Raw genomic sequence first — 22,745 nt, 5'->3', positions numbered from 1 at the left:
ATCTTTTTACACGTTGTTAAAGCCAGTGGACACTATTGGTAAATGTCATAGACCAGTCTTTTCACTTGCTGTATGTCAACATATGCATCAAATAACAAACCTGTGAAGATTTGAGCTCGATTGGTCGTCGGAGTTGCGAGATAACTATGAAAGAAAAAACACCCTTGTCACACCAAGTTGTGTGCTTTCAGATGGTTGATTTCGAGACCTCAAATTCTAAACGTGAGGTCTCGAAATCAAATTCGTGGAAAATTACTTCTTTCTCGAAAACTATGGCACTTCAGAGGGAGCCGTTTCTCACAATGTTTTATACCATCAACCTCTCCCCATTAATCGTTACCAAGTGAGGGTTTATGCTAATAACTATTTTGAGTAATTACCAATAGTGTCCACTGCCTTTAATAAATAATGGTTTGTCTCTCTGGCAAGGCCATGTTAGTATAGGTATATTGAAGAATATAGTGGCTCTATCTTGTTTTATTTTTTGCTGGATTGCGTGTACAATATTATTGCGTGCATGGACAGACACTGTTGACGCTAGTTGATCAACTGCATGCAGTCAGCTTGGGTAGTACATGCTCTATTAGGTTTCGTGTTATTTGGTAGCCTAAAATGACGTGGTAATCAGGGATGTTATTTTCAAGACAACGGCAACAAGTGTTCTTTGCTGTAATGTTTTTGAAATGTTTAATTCAGTAAGGAAATTGCGTTCACGTGAGAGTAAACAGGTTTAAATTGCTAACAAAAACCACCGATCATTTAAATATGAGCCAGACCCTCAACGAAATTCAAATCAACTCATAGACGTACAATACTTAAACGGCTCAATTTTGCTCAGCAGTAGTAACAACTAAATACACGGTACAAGGCTTTGCACTTTCGCAACAGGACCAAATATCATAAAGCCTTTAAGCACAAAAACTTGCTAAGCACAAAAAAGTATTGCTTAACAGAAACAGGTTTTCAGCCAAAATTACATTAAGTTTACACTGTTGTGACTGGTGCCCGACTAATTTATTTGCTAAGCAAAGACATTTGTCAAGCAGTATTCTGCTTTTAACAACTTAATGAAATTGGGCCCGGGTGCCAAGATATTTGCAAACATGTCATCTCTATTTACGGACTTACCAGATGTTTGGGCAAATTACAGTTGATGGGCGACCCGATGAAAGAGAAGTATCTCTCGGCGACAGGATCGACTGCCCACGAGATGTCCATGTTAGCCTGGACAAAGTATCGTATGCAGGCAATCCGGTCACACTCAAAGGAACAGGCTAGGTTGGGCTCGTTGGGTAGGCGGAACTGGAATGGGAAGGAGTGAGACCCCGCTTGTAGAAGTGGTATCTCCGAATCGTCTTCAGAGTCAATATCTGATAATCAAGAAATTATGATAAAATTGAAATATTATTTCATCAAACTGTCGTTTTCGATAACACACCATGCAACTGTAGCTCGGGCATATTGTCCCATTATGCAACTTTACATAAACAATTCAATAAACTACTTAAGACGCATTTGTACAGAATTACTTGACGGTTTTTTTTCACTCTTTATTTGAACATCTTGAGTTTGAACTTCTTTGTTGCATCTTCTGTAGGCGCTTTGTAACCTTGGGAAAAAGGCGCCTCATATAAATGCTGATATATTTATGTACGTATGTGTGTGTGTGTAACATTGTATAAAAGCCTTGTGCTAAACGTTGCCCTGTCCTAAGTATTCCCCAAGTGTTTCCCTGACCTTCAACAAAATCAAATTATCGTTTTTCGATGAACACAACATGCAACTGTAGCTCGGGCTCATTGTCATAAGACTTGTACTTAAAAGCTCGGTCCAAAATGTTGCCTCAACAAATGTACCTCAATTGTAGCGCTGTTTTGTTGCCTTTAAAGCCATTGGACCCTTTCGGTACAAAGAAAAAATTCTCGATATCGAGAATTATGGATTTATTTTAAACACATGTCATGACACGGCGAAACGTGCGGAAACAAGGGTGGGGTTTCCCGTTATTTTTACAAGTTTGTTATTTTATACAGAAGTTGTGATACACGAAGTGTGGGCCTTGGACAATACTGTTTACCGAAAGTGTCCAATGGCTTTAACTGCACCTTAGTGTTACCCGGGCCACAATCTAAATGTTTCCCAAACATTGTACAGCCCCAATTTTGCCCAAATATTCTGCACCTGAATGAATCACTGGCGGCCTAAATGATCCCTCAACCACTTCGAGCTAAATGTAGCCCGGGTCTAAATATAACCCAAACCATTAACCTTAAAGGAACACGTTGCCTTGGATCGGTCGAGTTGCTTGTCTTCGAAAAGCATTTGTAACCGTTTGTTATAAAATGCAAAAACTACGTTTACTTTAGAGGGAGTCGTTTCCCACAATGTTTTATAATATCAATAGCTCTCCAATGCTCGTTACCAAGTCAGTCTTTAAGTTAATATTTGTTTTGAGTAATTACCAAACGTGTACCTTCTCTTGAAGGAAGATAGGTGTTTGGGCTATGCTTTGTTTCTAGTTGCCACATCCAGATCTTGGTGTTAATGTTGAGTGCTGTAAAGTCGTGACTAAACCATCTTCCCAACGTGGTGTAAAATAGTACCGCCTTTAAAGTTTATTTTGTAACAACACCTCGATCTTCCTGAGCCCTCAGCCCCGTAATGCAATTTTTTTTCCTGTAGTATAAAATTGCCGGCCTCAAAAATGTTTACTTTTTAAGGATTTATTTATTATTATTAAAAAATCGATTTAGAAGAAAACAAATCCCCATTGAAAAGAACTACGACAGTGGCCATTTTGATGTACCGAAAAAATTTGCCCCTGGAATTGTTAATGACGTGTCCACCCCCATGTAATCAATAAAAAAATATGACGGAGAACCAGTGAAAAATTCCCTCTTGCGTAGAGTCCCGTAGCTGACTTAATAAACCAAACAAACTGGGCCTTCTGTGCGTCGGTAGTCTATAAGTAACCGTGAATACACAGACTGGTTAAAAGAAAAAAATCGATTGTTTAGGTTTCTCCATGTTAACGACGCAGCGACGGACTGTGATCCTTCCGCTACGGGCATAATGACGTCAATGTCGGCCTGCGTAAGATCAGACCACACCCCTTAAGGTGTCAGATGTTGTGTTTGTCTCACTTTGTATACGAGTAATCAACACATAATTCATTTAGAAGTTGACATCATCTGCAGCGGTGACGAGGTGGCAAGCGGTCGCGCCCTGCTTGTCTAATGTTTCTTAAAGGCAGTGGACACTATTGGTAATTACTCAAAATACTTATAAGCATAAAATCTTTCTTGGTGACGAGTAATGGGGAGAGGTTGATTGTATAAAATATAGTGAGAAACGGCACCCTCTGAAGTGACATAGTTTTCGAGAATGAAATAATTTTCCACAAGTTTGATTTCGAGACCTCAGATTTAGAACTTGGTGTCTCGAAATCAAGCACACAACTTCGTGTGACAAGGGTGTTTTTTCTTTTATAGTTATCTCGCAACTCCGACGACCAACTGAGCTGAAATGTTCACAGGTTGGTTATTTTATGCATATGTTGAGATACACCAAGTGAGAAGACTGGTCTTTGACATTTACCAATAGTGTCCATGTCTTTAATGTATAGTAGTTAATTTAACTTGAAAGCTTCACTCGTATCATATCCGTGGCAATACAATCCAACTAACTCATATCTCGTCACTTGCTCATGTTGCCGGACAAGCAGACATCACGCCGGCACTCGCAGATATTCGAGAGCCATTTTGTCGGGTCACTTTTCTCCATCGAGATTGAAGATGATGGATTCATCTCTTGCTCTTCCTTTTGATATTCAAAGTTTTAAGAAAGTGTATTTTTGTCTTTGATGGCTCATGCCAGGCTAGTTTAAATTTACGATGGCATAACAAAATAGACGCCGAACGGGAGAATTAGCCGTCCCCCTTATCTGTAACTTATTCACTGATGTGCTTTTACATGAACGGGGAAAGGCAGCTGTCTCAACCTAATGATTTACAATGAACCATGTATTTTGTTTTACCCTCCGTAAATTTAAACTATTATGCCAAACTACAACAGGAAACTATGTGTTAGAATGGGTGGGCTTACGGCACCGGGAGGCGCGCCACCGGGAGTGTCCTTGTGGGGTCTTGGAACAATGGACCCCACAATGATAATTATTTGTTCAACATGGACCAAACAGAGGAATTCTTTGTTCATTTTGTAATAATAATGAATAAAGCATTTGAATATTTATAAAGCATCTTAAAATCTTTAGCACTATTAACATCTTTCAATAAGCAGATAAGCAAAAAACATACTAATAACAAAAATAGGAATGTAAAAATAGTCGATACCCTAATTATGGACTCCACATGGGAGTTTCTTGTTCAACCGGGACCCCACAATTCTTTGGAAGAAGGGAGAAATATAACACCAATAGCAGAACCCCAGCAACCAGATGGTTGTGTGCGTGCGTGCCAGAACAGGCATGGAAAACACACAGGCGTAAAATATTCCGACAACCCTCTGTTCCGAAACCTTTTGTATTTCCTAACCATATTACCAAAACCAAAACCCTCACCGTACCGTATAGATCATGAGGGATTATCGGAACCTGTTGTCGGAACAAAGGGATTTCAAAATTGGGTTCGATTTCACAAAGGACTTGGGACTATGTCCTAATTTGAGACTTTAGGCTTTTTACTCTTAGTGAAATTCACCTGTGGGTTCTGCTCGGAATAATAGGTTTGTCGGAATTTAGGAATATCGGAGCACAATGATTTGCATACACGTGTCATAATTATCATATATAAACAAGATAAGGTCTGGGAACACAATGCGACATCTGCTTACAAATATGGCCCCTAAGGACAAATTCAGCTTCGTTATGCACTTATTTTCCACTAGATATGGTCCTCACATGGCAAGTCTTAAAGGAACACGTTGCCTTGGATCGGACGAGTTGGTCTATAAAAAACGTTTGAAACCGTTTGTTATGAAATGTATACGGTTAGAAAGATGTTTTAATAGTAGAATATAATGATCCACACAAGTATCACTCAAAATTGCACGGTTTTCGTTTTACGTCGCGAACTATCACGGTCGGCCATTTATGGGAGTCAAAATTTTGACTCCCATAAATGGCCGACCGTGTTATTGGACGAGGTAAAAAGAAAACCACGCAATTTCGAGGCATATTTGTGTAGATCATTGTATTCTACTTTTAAATCATCTTTCTAACCATATGCATTTTATAACAAACGGTCACAAAACGCTTTTCAAAGACCAACTCGACCGATCCAAGGCAACGTGTTCCTTTAACCTCATGATAACATTGTGTTATTTTACACTTTAGAGAATGACGTTGGAAACGTGACGTACATTTGACATTAAAAATAAAATGGGTCTGCACAAACACAAATGTCAAATTCAATGCCGGTTTGATTAAATATCATCAACATTCAGGAGTTAACTAAAAATTCGCTGGTGCTATTTTTATGTCCTTTTGTCTTATCTGTATAATTTTTTACAACATTTCTTCGCCTTGTAAAGCAGAAAGTGACATATTTCAGCTTTGTGTTGGCAGTTGTTTTGTTTATACCAAAAAGGAATGAATAGAAAATGTATCATGCTGGTATACGCTATACACGTGTGTGCCAAATGTTATGCACATTGCACTATATATTACATAGGCAGTATCCTAAAATGTCTCTTCCATATTGCCCTGAAATTAAAATCAGTTATGGACAGTCGGTGCACAGCTGTCAGATTTAAATCCAATCCTCTCTCATTCAAAATGCCCTCCATTAAACAAAAACTACTTATCGAAGATAACGTCTATGTTATGAGCCAAAGTATATAACATAGAGCCATAGAATGAACTGGGCTAGAAAAACAAGAACGCAGGAATGAACAAAGCCGTTGTGATTTTAAGTCAAACCTTTCTCTCATATTAAATATGCCTTTCGTTACCCCCCCCCCCCAACAAATCAAAGATGGCGTCTGTTTTATATACACCATTGAGCCATTAGAGCTATAGAATATATAGGGCTAGAAAGAAAATAGAACGCAGGAATGAACAAAGACGTTGTGCAGCGAAATCACTTAACCCAAATCTTAGTAATTGAACCCTACAATCGTCCTTCATGTCAACGATGCATGGAGAGTCGTTCTAGAATGGATTATATGCCATCTCTAAGATTGAATAAGAGGATCTGGGGCTAAAAGCACTGGACACGTTTGGTAATTGTCAAAGACCTGTATTTTCACTTGGTGTATCTCAACATATGCATAAAATAACACACTAGTGAACATTTTGGCTCAATTATTGGTCATCGATTTTCGCAAGAGAATTATGAAAGAAAAAATACTGTTAAGAAAAACACCCTTGTTGCATTTCTTTATGTGCTTTTCGATGCATAATAAAAATCTTTATGTCTGCGTCTTTCTTCAGGGGGGGGGGGGGCCGTTTCTCACATTGTGTTGCACTGTAAACAGCTCTCCATTGCTCGTTTACATCAGGTAATTTTTTTATGCTAAAATTGTTTCGAATAATAACCAAAAGTGTCCAGTTTGTGCCTTTAAAATTGTCATACGCCGTCTCTAGATTGAATAAAGAGGATCTGAGATTAATGAAAGTCATTTATCTAAAAAATGGTGTAATGCATGAGGCCAAATAAAAAACACAATAATCGTCCAAACTTTTTGAAAGTAAGGAAGAAGGTGGTTATTTTTTATTCTTAAATACCTCAGACAGTTTCGCTATTCCTATTGGTGGAGAGCGCGTCACGTGGGTGTCTATAAACCTCTTTTTTATGACCAGTAAAAAGTGTTGAAACATGGGCGTGACACGCGAGCTTGCACCTGTGCTTATAAGATATTTTCTTCATTCCTTTTGGTCGAGAGCAACGGCTGAAACAGTTGCCCAAAATCACGCGATACGCGCGACGCCCACAGCATTCCCTTATTAGGAGTTGTTTACCCGAGGGCCTTACCATTTCATAGCTATAGCTGGAGGGGTGTTGTGTTGAAAAAATAATTGAACAATTATAATTTTGCATTTATTTTACTTTTTGACCAACAAGTTTAGAATGTTTTTTGACCGAAAAGGTATTTATGAATGGGAATCAAAGTGCGTTGAATCGGTTTTCAACTAGTGGTTTAAACCCGCCGAGGCCGGGTTCTTGATAACTTACCTCGACTTCGTCTCGGTAAAATTATCAAGAACCAGGCTTCGTTGGGATTAAACCACTAGTTGAAAACCTCTTCACCACACATTGATTCTCTTATTATTTTCTCTTTTAAATGGCCGCCCGACACTCACTGACTGGGCTTTATGAAGAAAAAAAAAAAAGAAAAAAAATCGCATGAGATAGTTTAAATCTATAATTTTTACAAAAAGAAAAATAGTAAGAAAAACAACTTCAACCCCCCACCCCCCCCCCCCAAAAAAAAGAGCCTCCTAACAGGAAGCGGTCGGGACGCTGAACATTTTTATTTTATTTTGGTCTAATGTGATTGAGGCCCAAATGGCTTTTCCCCCGTTCGATTACTGCGCACGTGTGTGTGTATACATTTACAGAAGTCTCTCTCACTGCCTTTGTTTGAAAACCAACGATACTTAGCCGGGGGCTGAAACTGTTACGTTGTATCCATCTGTTGCCTAGGTACAAACACTATAACACAATACAATACAATACCCAAAGAAACATTTATGTAGCGCTCTTACAAAGCTGTTACATGCTGAATAACAGAATAGCAAAAATAAGGAATCAAATAAATGAGTCTTAAAGGCACTGGACACTATTAGTAATTACTAGAAATAACTGTAAGCAAACAAACTTACTTGGTAACGAGCAATGGAGACCTTTTGATAATAACATTGTGAGAAACGGCTCCATTGAAGTAACGTATATTTTTTGAGACAGAGGTAACTTCTCAATCAAATATTAAAAGACTTCTGGACCGAAGCCTTTTTAGGCATCTGGAAGCAAACGAATTTGTGCAACAATGGTGTTTTTCCTTTCATATTTTTCTTGCTATTTCGATGACCAATTGCGTCCAAATTTTCACAGACTTGAATTTTATGCAAATGTTTGTATGTTGGTACACACCAAGTGAGAATACTTGTCTTTGAGAATTACCAAATGTGTCCAGTGCCTTTAAGAGCTTTCCTGAAGGCTGCAATTGAATGAGCATGGCGAATGTTTTGATAATAATAGGCCTAATAATAGTTGAATACTTAAAGTCACCTGGAAATATATATTTTTTTCTTCTTTCAAACATAAGAGTATTTGCTTACGAACAAAAAAACATTTTTTTTAGTAATTGTTTGTCACGATTTATATGTTTAAAAAATATATAAAGTTGTTTGGGGGGCTGACTCCGCCTACCCCTTTTGTGACGTCAATCGAGGCAGACTTTGCCTGCAATGCGTATAGTAAACACACGTGCAAAGTACATGTACGTCCAAGTCGTGAGTTGGTACATTTCAAAAAGTGTTTTTCTGCATTCAGCAGCAATACACCTGGTCGGCATTGCCGGAAAAAAACATTTTTTTTTTTTAAACGTACAAACTCACGACTTGGTCCATGTACTTTGCAATTGTGTTTACTCTACGCATTACAGGCAAAGTCTGCCTCGATTGACGTCACGAACAACGCCCTCTCGGGTCGGGGTCTACTCTTAAATTTGTAAATAACATAAGAACTGATTTGTTAAAACCTTAGTTAACTGTTTATTCACATTCCACTCATCAAAACACATATACTAGTGACAAAAGCTTTATTTTGAAAAAATACCACTTCCAGGTGACTTTAATATTACTATAAAGCGCCACATTGCCATATTGGTCTCAAAGCGCTAAATTCAAAGATAAAAAGTAACTACCATTTATTTAAGACAAAGTTAAAAACACATTTATTTTTGCAATAGCCTTCAGTACTTCTTTCTGTAACAACTAAATTTTGCTTTTGTATTTACTTCACATCTCTATTAACTTTTACTTCTCTTCTGTTTTCATCTCAAAGCGCATAGGGACTTCTCTGTGATTGTGATATGCGCTCTACAAAAATGGTTCATTATTATTATTACCAAATTACAACAACATTACAAATATAAAGGGTTTATATAAATTATCAAAAGCTCTCCATAATTCAACATAGGTGTCCCAGCAGCATAGGGCTACCCCCTATATTGTAGTGAAACAAGGGGCTGACACTATCGTCTTCAAACAAAGTCCCCTTCGCGATACTTGTCATCATTGAGGCCTTTTCCACCTGCAAACGCTTAAGAGCGTGCTCTTTTATAAATGTAAAGAATGCCTGTATAGGCTTGATTCTAAAGGCCCATTGTCGACATATTTTGAAAATGTATTGTAACCGAGCAGGTTTTTTTTCTGTAGTCTCACTCAACCACAAAGCAATGCATATGTTATTGTTCTCTTACGTAAGCAATCCCTACCATAAAACAAACTTTAGGTGGGTCCTAAATGTTTCTTGTGTTTATAAAAAGAATACCCTCCTGCCCCTTCACAGCAGTAAATGGTATCGTTATCATCAAAAGGGAGCCAGACTGGTGTAATATTGTACGTACAAACATCATTCCATTAGTTATAAGTTGGAAGCCAGACGTAAGTGATAGTCGGTGCCCAAAACTACGGTAAATATTGTTGTACAGGTTATCAGTCGGGAAGCTAGACAACAGTAGTAGTCGGTGCCCCAATAACTACGGTTATAGTACACGGACAAGTTTGCAAAGATCAACATTGAACATGTCCAACAACAGTGGGTTTGAATCGGTAATAGGCTGAAGTTATCCCTTCGTATTGCAGCCATAGCATACACCTTCTACTTCTACTTCTACTTGATTACTCGGCAAAGTCCACGAGTTAGCATATAAACGTCAAGGAACGGTTAAAGTTAAGTGTCTTGCTAAGGACACAAGTGCCGGGATCCAGTTGGATTCGAACCCACACTGTGATACTGATGATCCAGCCACCATAACTCGGTGGGCCACATCTAGATCAGCTGGATCTGGATGTATATTCTCGACGCTCTCTAATCAGAGCCAATGAGGTGAGGAGTTAATGAAAAAGTTTCAGTTTAGATGTGGAAGGGACACGGGAAAACCCCAAGAGAATTATTCCAGGGGCTAGACCAAACGACCACAATCTAGCTAGTCACATCCTAGCCTCGCAAAGGAATATGAACAATATAATGTGCTGCAAGTTGAACTTACCTTTGCCCCAGACTGTGGTCCTATCGTAGATAGACTGTTCGCCACCTCGTAGGCAGGTTCCACCTCGTTTCTGTCCCGTGGCCGACCTGATCTTCTCCCTCCACTGTGTTCGGATCTCACCCTTCAGTGACACCCGAATCCCTGGTAAGGCAAGAGGAAAATGTGAGTAGTTTTTAATTCGGTTAGTTTCACTCTAGGAAACATTTCCGTATCCTGCCACAACTTGTTCAACAATTTGTTTTGGTAGGAATATCTCATTTAGGCAAATTATATACCATTTCATAACGAATGAAAAAGTGGTGGCAGGATACGGAAACTTTTCTTTACTGTTAAAGGAACACACTGCCTTGGATCAGTCTGGTCTTTTAAAAGCGTTTGAAACTTTTCGTGACGAAATGCAAATGGTTAGACAGATAATTTATAAATAGAATGTAATGATCCACACAAACATCCCTCGAATTTGCACGGTTTTACTTTTACGTCGCGAAGAAACACGGTCGGCCATTTTGTGGAGTCAAAATTTTGATTTCATAAAATGGCCGACCGTGTTAGTTAGCAACGTAAAAAGGAAAACCGTGCAATTTCGAGTGATACTTGTGTGGATCATTATATTCTACTTTTAAAATACCTTTCTAACTATACGCATTTCATCAAAAACGGTTTCAACGCTTTCCAAAGACCAACTCGTCCGATCCAAGACACCGTCAGTAACGTTTTTCAAATGGTTTTAATGTATACATGTACATTTACGTAGGATTAAAACAGCCGAACATTTCAAAAACAGGATACGTAGACCACGCTGTCATAAAAAAAAAAACCTTGCCAGAAAAAAAAGAAGTAGACGAAGGGGAAAAACAAATCCAGACAATTATTTATGGCAAGCTTTGGTCGACGGCGACAGTCAAATTTTACTCTTAGATGAAACAAGATTGGTTATCCATATCATAACGAGATATGACTGATATACTGCCCGTTGCCACCAGCAACCAACCAGCCACAGTTGCTAATGGAAAAGGCATGCATGTATGGCCGTTCTATTGCAAAACAGCCTAACTGGAAAAATTACATTTTTGAGAAGCTGTTTTGCATATAAACAGAATGATAGGACTTGTTACATTAACATCAACACATTAGATGTGCCTTTTATATTTAGAAATGAAAAAGGAAAATCACATCATTTTACATAGGAATGACCTTATAATATGATAAACGAAGTTTTGTGAGCTCATGGCAAATAGCCCTCACTCAAAATTGATATTTTTTAGAAGCTGTTTTGCCAAACAAACAGAATTACAGGACATGCTATATTCACATTCATACACATATAGGGCTTGCCTTTCAACTTAAGAAAGGGAAAATTTTCCTCAATTTACAAATTGTAAGTGATCTTGTATGAAAAACAAAATTTTGTAAGTTTGGCTGTTTTCAATTCTTTCATTATTATCTCGCAACTTCGACCCGACCGACTGAGCTTATTTAAAGGCAGTGGACACTATTGGGAATTACTCAAAATAACTATTAGCACAAAACCTTCCTTGGTTAACGAGTAATGGGGAGAGGTTGATGGTATAAAACATTGTGAGAAACGGCTCCCTCTGAAGTGCCATAGTTTTCGAGAAAGAAGTAATTTTCAACGAATTTGATTTCAAGACCTCAAGTTTAGAACTTGAGGTCTCGAAATCAACCATCTAAACGCACACAACTTCGTGTGACAAGGGTGTTTTTTCTTCCATTATTATCTCGCAAGTTCGACAACCAATTGAGCTCAAATTTTCACAGGTTTGTTATTTTATGCATATGTTGAGATACACAAAGTGAGAAGACTGGTCTTTGACAATTACCAATAGTGTCCAGTGTCTTTAAAAAGAAAACATGAACATTTTTGGGGGTGTGAATCTTACGATGAAGAACACTAGATAAATTTGTAAAATAGAGAGGAAGAACTATGAATATAAACGGGACAAAATACACAGTGACTGATATTTACAACCATCCTAAACATACCAGGAGAGGACACATAATTTAAAATCCACCAAAAGTGAAAGAGGAAAAAAGAGAGAAGGGAAACAAGGGACCGAGTATCTAAAGAGTGTTTCACTGATACCTACACGTGGGTAATACGGTATGGCTCACCTCAGCCTGAAATAGTCTGCAGTTTATGGATTATAATAAAACCGTAGGGCGAGAGGTATCAGGGAAAAGTGAAAGCTTAAAGCAGTTTGAGAGGGAATCCACTTAGTCTAATTATTATAGAGATGTAAAAAAAAAAAAAGCATTTTGTGTCGTATCCGGATTTGAGGGGGAAATGCATTAAGTGTAATATCTGTTCAAACCAAGTATGATTATCATATCGTCTGTCGATAACAAATTGCAGCAAATAAACAAAGTAAGCAAGAGTGTTCATACCAAATTTTGGCAAACTCAAAAAGCGAGAATAACAAAATCAGTCGAGTCTACGTATTCTTTGGTCACCAGACACGCTCAATAATTATGACCTCAATAAATGGGGTTATGAGGTCTTCGTGTAATCAGCTGTATTCAAAATCAATTTTGATCCTAGCGGTACTACGAATAGAGGCAGTAAACTGTCGTGATTTTTCATTCGATCATTCAGGTTTATTGTTTAAAATTACACAGCATGGTTAATAATTATGTCTTACGTTGGTAATGAATCGTTAAAGGCAGTGGACACTATTGGTAATTACTAAAAAATAATTATTAGCACAAAGCTGTGTGCAGTGTCTTACTTTTCTATTTTACGAACGGTTCAACATTTAAAAAACAATCAAATACAATTTGATATTCTTGTGGGATTACGCGTACAATATTGTAAAAATTTTGAGCATGACACAGACAACAATTCAAGTTCGAGAACGAGGACGGGAAAGAAAACATGAACGGAACTGGAACGAGTTCACATATTATGGTTTCCCCGGTCCATTTCAGCAAAAGTACACATTAAATTTATGAACACGCATTAAAGTTAATGCATTTTTATTACTCCTGTCTCAAACTATAGGGTTCCGTTTTAGCAATTAACGCATTCATCAATACATTATGTTTTCGTGCACGCATGATTTCTTTGTCCTCAGTAAGATTCGTTTTAGTTATTCTATTTCACATTTACGCATTCAATTCAACACTACATTTTTACCATTCTTAAAGGCAGTGGATACTATTGGTAATTATTCAAAATAATTATTAGCATAAAATCTTTCTTGGTAACGAGTAATGGGGAGAGGTTGATGGTATAAAACATTGTGAGAAACGGCTCCCTCTGAAGTGACATAGTTTTCAAGAAAGGAGTAATTTTCCACGAATTTGATTTCGAGACCTCAGAATTAGAATTTAGGTCTCGAAATCAAGCATCTAACTTTATGTGACAAGGGTGTCTTTTCTTTCATTAATATCTCGACGACCGATGGAGCTCAAATTTTCACAGGTTTGTTATTTTATGCATATGTTGAGATACACCAAGTGAGAAGACTGGTCTTTTACAATTACCAAAAGTGTCCAGTGTCTTTAAGGACCAGTATCCACACTTCATGTTACCCAATATGCAATAACAAATGAATGTTGAAGCTCCATATGCCATAATAGGAGCCAAGTGAAACACATTGTTTGACTGGTTTTTCGAATTTTGTTGCATTTCAAGCAACATACAACAATCCAAAAGGAGTTTCCCTCAATGACCATCTTAATAAGTTGTGTGTATTAAAATCTGTGAACTTTCAAAATCACGCATGTCTCCCTTGTCCACTCAAACTAGGGTTTCTTTTCAGCTCATTGCATGCAATCTCATTTTCTTGCACACATGAATTTGTCCGTTTCAGTCATTTTCTTACATTTAAATGGAAATTCAAGATTAAATTGTCTACCAATCTCATTTAAAATTCTACTACCTATAATATTGACATTTTGGTGAAACTGAATGGCTGACCAGTCTCTTGTTCATGGCTTTTGCGAAATTGAATATCTCCGACCTATTGAATTTCAGCGATCTTATTATGACCAGTGAATACTAAACCTTGAAATTTAATTTCTCCTTTTTGACTGATGAATGCTGATGCAATGGAGCACAATTAACTAAATTCAAACGTAACAGAATGAGCTCAGTGATATATTATGATGATTTTGTTTAAATAAGTATAAAATCTCATGAGTTTGTTTAGTTAAATGAATTTATACTCTTCATTCACAATAGTTAGTATAATTTAGTTGAATGATTGTATATTCTTCATTCACAAAACAGTGATGTTCCGAACTATTGATTGACATTTTGCGCCTACTTTGACTGATTCATAATTAATTGAGTATAGCCGAGATCTGATGACATGATATCACGGTTTGCCTCTCGGCAATATCGAGAGCTCTCCACATTAACTCTCTGATGCTCAATTTATCGTATATACAATCAGAACCTTTCAGGACATCAGACTACCCCCCCCCCCCCCGTCTGCCATTTTTTTGTCTGAAGTCTGCCATCCTCAACATTTTTCCTGATTCGTTTTTAAGGTTCCCTCTTTGAATCGATTTAGAAGAACGATAATCCCCAATTGGAAAGCATTACGACAATGGCAATTTTGATGTACAGATACAGCAACCTGTCAGTGGTGTAGGAAATGTCATGACATTTACATAGCTGCTATAATAACCCCCATTATTCGTAGCCTATTACAAAATTCTAATCAATATCTAGTTTGAAAGAGAGGCTTTCGTAGCCCTCGGGGAATGGGTGTTTTGACATCTATAGCTGCTTTATAGTTTTGATGCTTTTAATCTACAAGAATAAGTTTAGGAAAGATTGGTTACAATAGGTTTCCCTTGCCAATTTCATCAAAAATACATTCATTTTAACACTCGGCTCCTTCAATTTCTTTTGAAAATGGATGCTCCGTTTAACCAGCATTCTACACAGAAGTAAATAAATTTCCCCAGTTTTGCATTTATGACCAAAATAAAGATCACTCAATTTCAATAGGCAGCAAGACTCATTCGGTTTTATTCAACTAAAGCCAGCAGCTGTAAATAGTTGAAGGTAGATGGACACTATAAGTATTTGTCAAAGACCTGTCTTTTATGCATAAAAAAACTGTGAAAATTTGAGCTCAATCGGTCATCGAAGTTGCGAGATAACAATGAAAGAAAAAACTCTTGTCACACGAAGTTGTGTGCTTTCAGATGCTTGATTTCGAGACCTCTCTTATTCTGAGGTCTCGAAATCAGATTCGTGGAAAATAACTTCTGTCTCTGAAACTACGTTATTTCAGAGGGAGCCGTTTCTCACAATGTTTTATATTATAACCCCCTTGCAAGTATTCTGCCTGCTTATTGGTTTAGAGCGCGTCACATGACATGTCTTAGTTTTGCTATAGACGACGGCCGTCGGTTTGCCATGCGCTAGTCCGAAGACTAGCACATGGCGCCGTGCGCTAGTCCGACAGACTAGCACACGGCGTGCAGTACCCAGACGTCCGTTGCGTGTACGAGTATGATAAATTAATATTCTGCAACCATTTCGGATTGCACGACACCACATGCAACACATAAAAGTAAAAGTGTTTGCAATCTGTATTCGCGTGGGCGTCCGTGGATTGTAGCATTCAGGTCTGTAACTTAATAATAGTACAGTATTTAAAAAAGTTTGGGGTGTTATAAAACAAATATTGACTGCTTTTACTCGTGCAATGGTTAAAAACTATGACTCCCTCGGTGATCCCCGGAGCGTTCTATTTCCCCTCGGTGACGAGTATTGGGGAGAGGTTGATGGTATAATACATTGTGAGAAACCGCTCCCTCTGAAGTGCCATTATAGTTTTCGTGAAAACAATAATTTTCCACAAATTTGAATTCGAGACCTCAGACTTAGATCTTGAGGTCTCGAAATCAAGCATCTAAACGCACACAACTTCGTGAGACAAGGGTGTTTTTTCTTTCATTATTATCTCGCAAGTGCGATGACCGATTGAGCTCAATTTTTTACAGGTTTGTTATTTTATGCGTATGTTGAGATACATAAACTGTGGAGGCTAGTCTTTGACAATTACCAAAATTGTCCACTGCCTTTAAGGTTTTATGCTAATAATTATTTTGAGTAATTACCAATAGTGTCTACTGCCTTTAAGAATGGTAAAAATGTGGTGTTGAATTGAATGCGTAAACTAGAAATAGAATAACTAAAACGAAATCTACTGAGGACAAAGAAATCATGCGTGCACGAAAACATAATGCATTAATGAAAACGGAACCCTATAGTTTGAGACAGAAGTAATAAACATGCTTTAACTTGAATGCAGGTTCATGAAATTTAATGTGTACTTTTGCTGAAATGGACCGGGGAAACCATATAAGATATGTGAACTCGTTCCAGTTCCAGTTCTTGTTCATGTTTTTCTTTCCCGTCCTCATTCTCGAACTTGAATAAATTGTTGGCTGTGTCATGCTCAAAATTTGTACAATATTGTACGCGTAATCCCACAAGAATATCAAATTGTATTTAATTGGTTTTTAAATGTTGAACCGTTCTAGAAAAGTAAGACACTGCACACAACTTTGTGTGCTCACACACTTTCACCTTTGTTTTCAATCACAATGTTGCATGCGTGAGATTCACAATTTTACTATTTTAATTTGATTTTATAGTTTTAAGACAAACTTCGTGACCCGTAGGTCAAACATAAATATTTTTAATAAAACCAGACTGCACAATCGCCTATAACAAAAACAAAACCACGTTAATTTAAGAAACACCCCCAGTGTAGTGAAAAGGGAAATGGGTCAAGTAAATGGAACATTAAAGTTTAAAGGGACACACCGGCTCACCGTTTACGCAATACAGGGGTGTAGAATCATAAACAATGTTTTTATAGATGGTTGCTGTAAAAAAAATCATCAAAATGTCACGTATTTTGCGAAAAATGATTTTAAAAACCAAAGCGGCCGTATAACAAGCTTCCGTTACACGGACTCTTTGAATGTGAATCTTATGTTAGATTTTTCACCATTATTTACATTTTGTAGCGATAATTTGAATACATGATCTTTTTCGTCAATCATTCGTCAATAATTTTGTAAAAAAAAGATTTAAATTTGGTTAAGTAAGTTACTTTTAAACGGCTGAAAGTAAAACTAGCCCGGAAGGTCACGTGATTGTTTGTACCACTTTTTGGTTAGAACAATCACGCGACCTGCGTTTTTGCATTAAAATGTTAAAAACGGCTAAATTTGATGATTTTTTTTTAAGGACTGTTCTTCTTCATTCCTGGAAGACCGTTGAAGTCATAGCTTAGTCTATTTTGTAGCCCAAATAGCCCAATTCGGCCGGTGTGTCCCTTTAAACAAAACATTGTTATATTAGGTAAACCCAGACTAAAATTATTCCCTAATACCAATTAGCATATTGTGCATGTCACTCTGTTATTGAGTTTCGGTGACATCACATTCAGGATATCATCCTTAAGTGAACACGACGTGTATATCACGTCAACTCCAAACTGTGGGAATTGCATTGACGTTTTGTCGAGCGCGTGAGGAAAGAGGCAAATTAACGCCGCTGGGGGAAACACCGCCCGTGTCATCAGCGGGGCAACTAACTCGGTTTTATAACGTGCAGTTGGCGTGGTCGCGGTACTGGCAACCGTTTCAGCAACCGTTTTAGCAACCGTTTCAATATTATTTTCGTATTTTCGTATTTGCATAGTTTCAGGTTAGCATTCAAAGTAAGTAGCATGCTATTGGGGCTTCCATTTGGATATGGCTTTCGGGATATTTGATGAAAGGGGGGCCCTAAAGTGATGTTTCATTGAGTACAAAAAAGTATCTTTCAATAACTGTATTAGGACGGGGCTTCTATTATTTTGATTAATTGGTCAACAATATTTTAACTTCTAGTTTAATGATGTCACATGTTAATATTGAAACTTTAAGATTATTGGTTAATTCCTGTGCCATTGTGCAATTCAGTTCTTAACTGCCAGTCATGTTTATAATATTATATGCCGTTATTTGATTGATTCAGAATTAAGTTGAATTGAATATTATACGGAAGAGTTTCTCATTGTTCGGTATCGACAAATACAAGATGAGCTTTTAGATTATGGGGGGCACATATGAAGCACATTATAGTTATCAAATTTACTCAGCAAGTTACATACACTACATTTGACAGTCGTTTGGCCTAATTTGCAGTTGCTTATATGGTACTTCTATTAAAGGCAGTTGACACTATTGGTAATTACTCAAAACAAGTATCAGCATAAAACCTCACTTGGTTACAAATAATGAGAGAGGTTGATAGTATAAATCATTGTGAGAAACAGCTCCATCTGAAATTGAGTATAATTTTCGAGAAAAAGTTATTTTCCACGAATTTGATTTCGAGACCTCAAGTTTACAATTTTAGGTCTCGAAATCAAGCATCAGAAAGGAAATAAGTTCGTGTGACAAGGGTATTTTTTTTTCTTTCATAGTTGTCTCGCAACTCCGACGACCAATCGAGCTCAAATTTTCACAGATTTGTTATTTTATGCATATGTTGAGATACACCAAGTTAGAAGACTGGTCTTTGACAATTACCAACAGTGTCCAGTGTCTTAAAATTTGCCTACACAGTCAGTCTGTTAACATTACCCCATCTTTCACACATTCTTTGACATCATCAAAATGGAGACATTACATCTCTACAATGGTCGTCACTTAAAGCTGAACTAGATCTACACGTAACAATGCATGGTAGACTATAGCTGCGACCATGTCATGACGTCATCACCCAGTAATGACCCCGTAGAGTTCAGTGAGCTAGCCCCGTTGAGAAGGTCGAATGATATCGCTGCTACTGCTTGGAGTTTATCGAGCACAGCATCATAATGAATTTAAAAACGGAGATACCACGCTCTGTCCGGCGTCCATCTATTTCAGAACGAGAATCGCTGCCGATAGATTCCAGTTAGGACCGGCACGGGCTAGCGGTCACGCCCGCTTCAGTAATCTAACCTTTTCCCGGTAATCTACGCTGACATACTTTCATTTACCCGCTGGCTGAAATTGAAAAGAAACCAAGACGACAAATGGACTTTGACATGTCTCTTTTATTGCCGTGACTGGTCTTTTCCTTACAGCAAATTGCTCACTTGCAAGTAAAATAATATTATTGAGGCTCATTCTTGTGCGTTTCATCCCCACTTTGTTTTTTCTTTCTTTAATTGCACGTTACGGATATGACGCTACGCCGCACCATCCCAGTTTAGCCAAGTTTGTGTTGCAACGGGATCACCTATAACCCAAGACACAAAGCTAAATTTGGTAACAGCTAGAACGATCGAGCTATCCGAATTCTCTGCTGCGTATTTCTCATAAACATCTACATTACACACAGTATTATTGTTAGCACAGAAATAGAAAATGATAGACTTTGATAATCACTCTCCTGGATGTAGTGACGTGTGTGCGGCACCATAATGTAGCCCGAGCCCTAAATGTAGCCCGGACCTAAGCGATTGATGATAATATACTTGGTTCGCATGCTGCAGGAAGACACAATAAATCAAACATACAACCAAGCATATAACCTAATGGGTTAAAATGTCAAAGCGTTTGACTGTCTTTTTTAAAAGCGTCCAACCTTGTGTGGGAGTTGTGCCATTTATGATTGGACTGTTCACTCCACTGATTAAGAAAATTATTGAAGAGTAATTATTTCACCATCGGTCTAACAATTAACTTCGGTTCGTCTCTATGTACATAACCGGTTCATCTCTGTGTACTTAACTGGTTCACGTCGGTATTGATTTTGTATTTGAATTAAGGCAGTGCTAGTGTAACCCTCCTCATGAAAGGTAGACGGAAAAGGAGACCCAGTAGAGGACGTACGTCATGGACTTTGGTCGTGTGAATAAAACATTGTATGCATAATTCATGTTTGATGTCGGGTCAGATGTCAAATCGAAATCGAGGCAACCTAACCCTAGCCCTAACCCTAACCCTAACCCTAACCCTATAAACCCCCGACATAACATGAATTACGCATAAAATGTTTTATTCACACGACCAAAGTCCATGACGTACGTCCTCTACTGGGTCTCCTTTTCCGTCTACCCTCATGAAAACGCAACGCGTCTCTATTCCTTGCTGTTCTCGTGCATACTGTCCCTCAAACGATCTATACTGTCATCCAGTCTCCATCTTATTCAATAAATCCGCCTCTTCTCCTTTTCACAATGTCATTTGTTAACAAATCATTCATCCCTATTCATTGTTGTTCCTTTTCATTCTATTCCTTCATAAGATCTACTGCCATCTCTCAATCTTCTTCAAATTGTCTGCTTCTTCTCCTTTTCCGTCACCTTGGTTGCCAATTCATTCATCTTTTTTCCTTGACGTTATACTTGTTCATACTGTTAATCTCCATAAAATCTCATTTCATCCCTCCCTTCTTCTTTCTACTTGTTCATGTCATTTGTAGGCAATTCATTCATCCCTATTCCGTGTTGTTCTTGTCCATACTATTCCTTCATAACGGAACAACATTATTCCCACCGTAGGTCTGTAGCCAGCCTCTGTCTTCTCTACAGATATGTTCATGGTAAATGTGCAACCAGTACTAGTGTGTCCGACCTAGATCCTCCTATTAGGGTGTTTGAGCGTGAAACCAGACTTTCTGCTTCTTCTCATCCATACACTCTTGTGTGTTGACATTAGAACAAAGAGTCATTCCAACAACTTTATTCCATGCCCTGCATCTCTTTGAAACTCCTTGCCTGGTGGATGTTTCCCCCCATCCTACAATCTGGACTGTTTTAAGAGGAATAAGCCCCTTACCTAGAGTGGCTTTTAGCCTTGTTTGGGGCGAACTTCAAACAAAACAATTGTATTTCCTATCTCCTTTTCCCCGTTCTAGGTGGCCAATCAATAAGTCTTGTTGTCCATCTACTGTCATTTCTTCGGGCAGTGTGTCCAGTCCACCTTCATCTCCCCTGTTTTATTTTCCTTATGATGTCAATTTTTTTTGCATAAAATATTTCCATACATGACCTTGTGTCTGATTGAGATATGAAGCATTTGTCTTTCCATTGCTCTTGTGCTGTATAAACATGTTGTACTCTGTTGTGCTGCTGCTCATATATGGTAACGCACACTGATCAAATACCATTCTCAGGAGACCCATTGGTGCGTGTTTGTTCATACCCCGTATGCAGTAATATAACCATAGAGGTCCTTGCTCTATGATATAACCAGTTGTGACTTTTACCAGAATTTCCTTTTTGGGGGAAAATTGTGACGAGTAAGCCTACCGATTGCTCTGACAAACATTAATTTTTTTGGGTTTAACCCATACACTGATGTGTGTTAGCACTGTATACTCAATACTTTCCCGAGTCGTGTGAACAAAAATATCGCAGGGATGTTACTTTGGTGTGATTCAAACCAACGACCCTTGCTATTCTAGAGCAGCGTCTCACCAACGAGCCTACCGAGAGTGCCCGGTAGTGATAGAGGCTGTTCGGCAAACATTTTTTTCTGCCTTTTCGAACTGAGACTCAACCTATACTTTATCACACATTTGTAGAATTTTTATTTTATTTTATATAAAAAATGGAGGGTCAGAAGAGATATTTTGTTCTATAAATTTCTGATATCTAATAGCCTAGACTATTCTCCAGAAATTCTAATGTGGATAAATATTGTCAAGGTGAAGGACTTGAGTACATGGCAAGCCTACCTGGAAGGGACTACTGGCGCCAGGGCGCGGTGTCAAAATACCCCACGGGTTGTAGGAAGAACGTAATGGGGCGGGGGGGGGGGGGGTACCCCCACACCGTTTAGCAAGCTAAAACGAGAACCTTCACATGTACCGGCAAATCCATATACAAATTGTTCAGCCAAACAAACCGGGTATAATTTAAGCCGCTGATGAACTACCTACGGTGAACCTGACGTAGAGTGAGTGCACTGCATACAGCTTATTGCAAATTGAACTGATTGCTTTCCTCCCTATGTATAGTATTATTAGCGTACCATCAATTTTATGCAGTCTTGAGTGGCATGAAATAGACCCGAGGCTACAGCAGTATGTGCATTTCCTATACGCTATCAGGCTTGATGTGACACTTTAAAGGGGGAAAGTCATACCACTAGTTTGTTATTTTTGAAGAAGGTGAATGGGTCCAATTTGGATACTAATTTATTATACATTGTTCCAATCTTTCAGAGAAAATTAATTGTTCCTTTTGTAAAACTTAGGTCGAGGTCAAGAGAATATCATTTGAACAACCTTCAAAATCACCGTTGCTAATTTGTTCGATTGTCTAGTTTGAAATGCATACACACAAATGCCGTCCATTTTTGGATGATATATTAATATTGAAGGCAGTGGACACTATTGGTAATTACTCAAAATTTTAATCATCATAAAATCTTTCTTGATTACTAGTAATGGGGAGAGATAGATGGTATAAAACATTGTGAGAAACAGCTCCCTCTGAAGTGACGTAGTTTTCGAGAAAGAAGTAATT

General features: G+C 38.0%; 1 protein-coding gene across 1 annotated transcript in view; it reads right to left on the bottom strand.

The window, feature by feature from the left end:
* The window catches only part of LOC139946372 (arrestin domain-containing protein 3-like), a 73,926-nt gene that overhangs the window by 34,946 nt on the left and 16,235 nt on the right, over nucleotides 1-22,745 (bottom strand). Inside the window, exons 2-3 of the mRNA XM_071944012.1 lie at nucleotides 10,237-10,377; nucleotides 1,129-1,370 (exon numbers count right to left, since the gene is read on the bottom strand). Of these exons, the coding sequence (XP_071800113.1) occupies nucleotides 1,129-1,370; nucleotides 10,237-10,377 (383 nt within the window). The remainder of the gene's footprint in view (nucleotides 1-1,128; nucleotides 1,371-10,236; nucleotides 10,378-22,745) is intronic.

This window comes from Asterias amurensis, chromosome 13 (genome assembly GCF_032118995.1).
Source record: "Asterias amurensis chromosome 13, ASM3211899v1".
Classification (NCBI taxonomy): Eukaryota; Metazoa; Echinodermata; class Asteroidea; order Forcipulatida; family Asteriidae; genus Asterias; species Asterias amurensis.
This window is presented reverse-complemented; position numbering and strand designations above follow the sequence as displayed.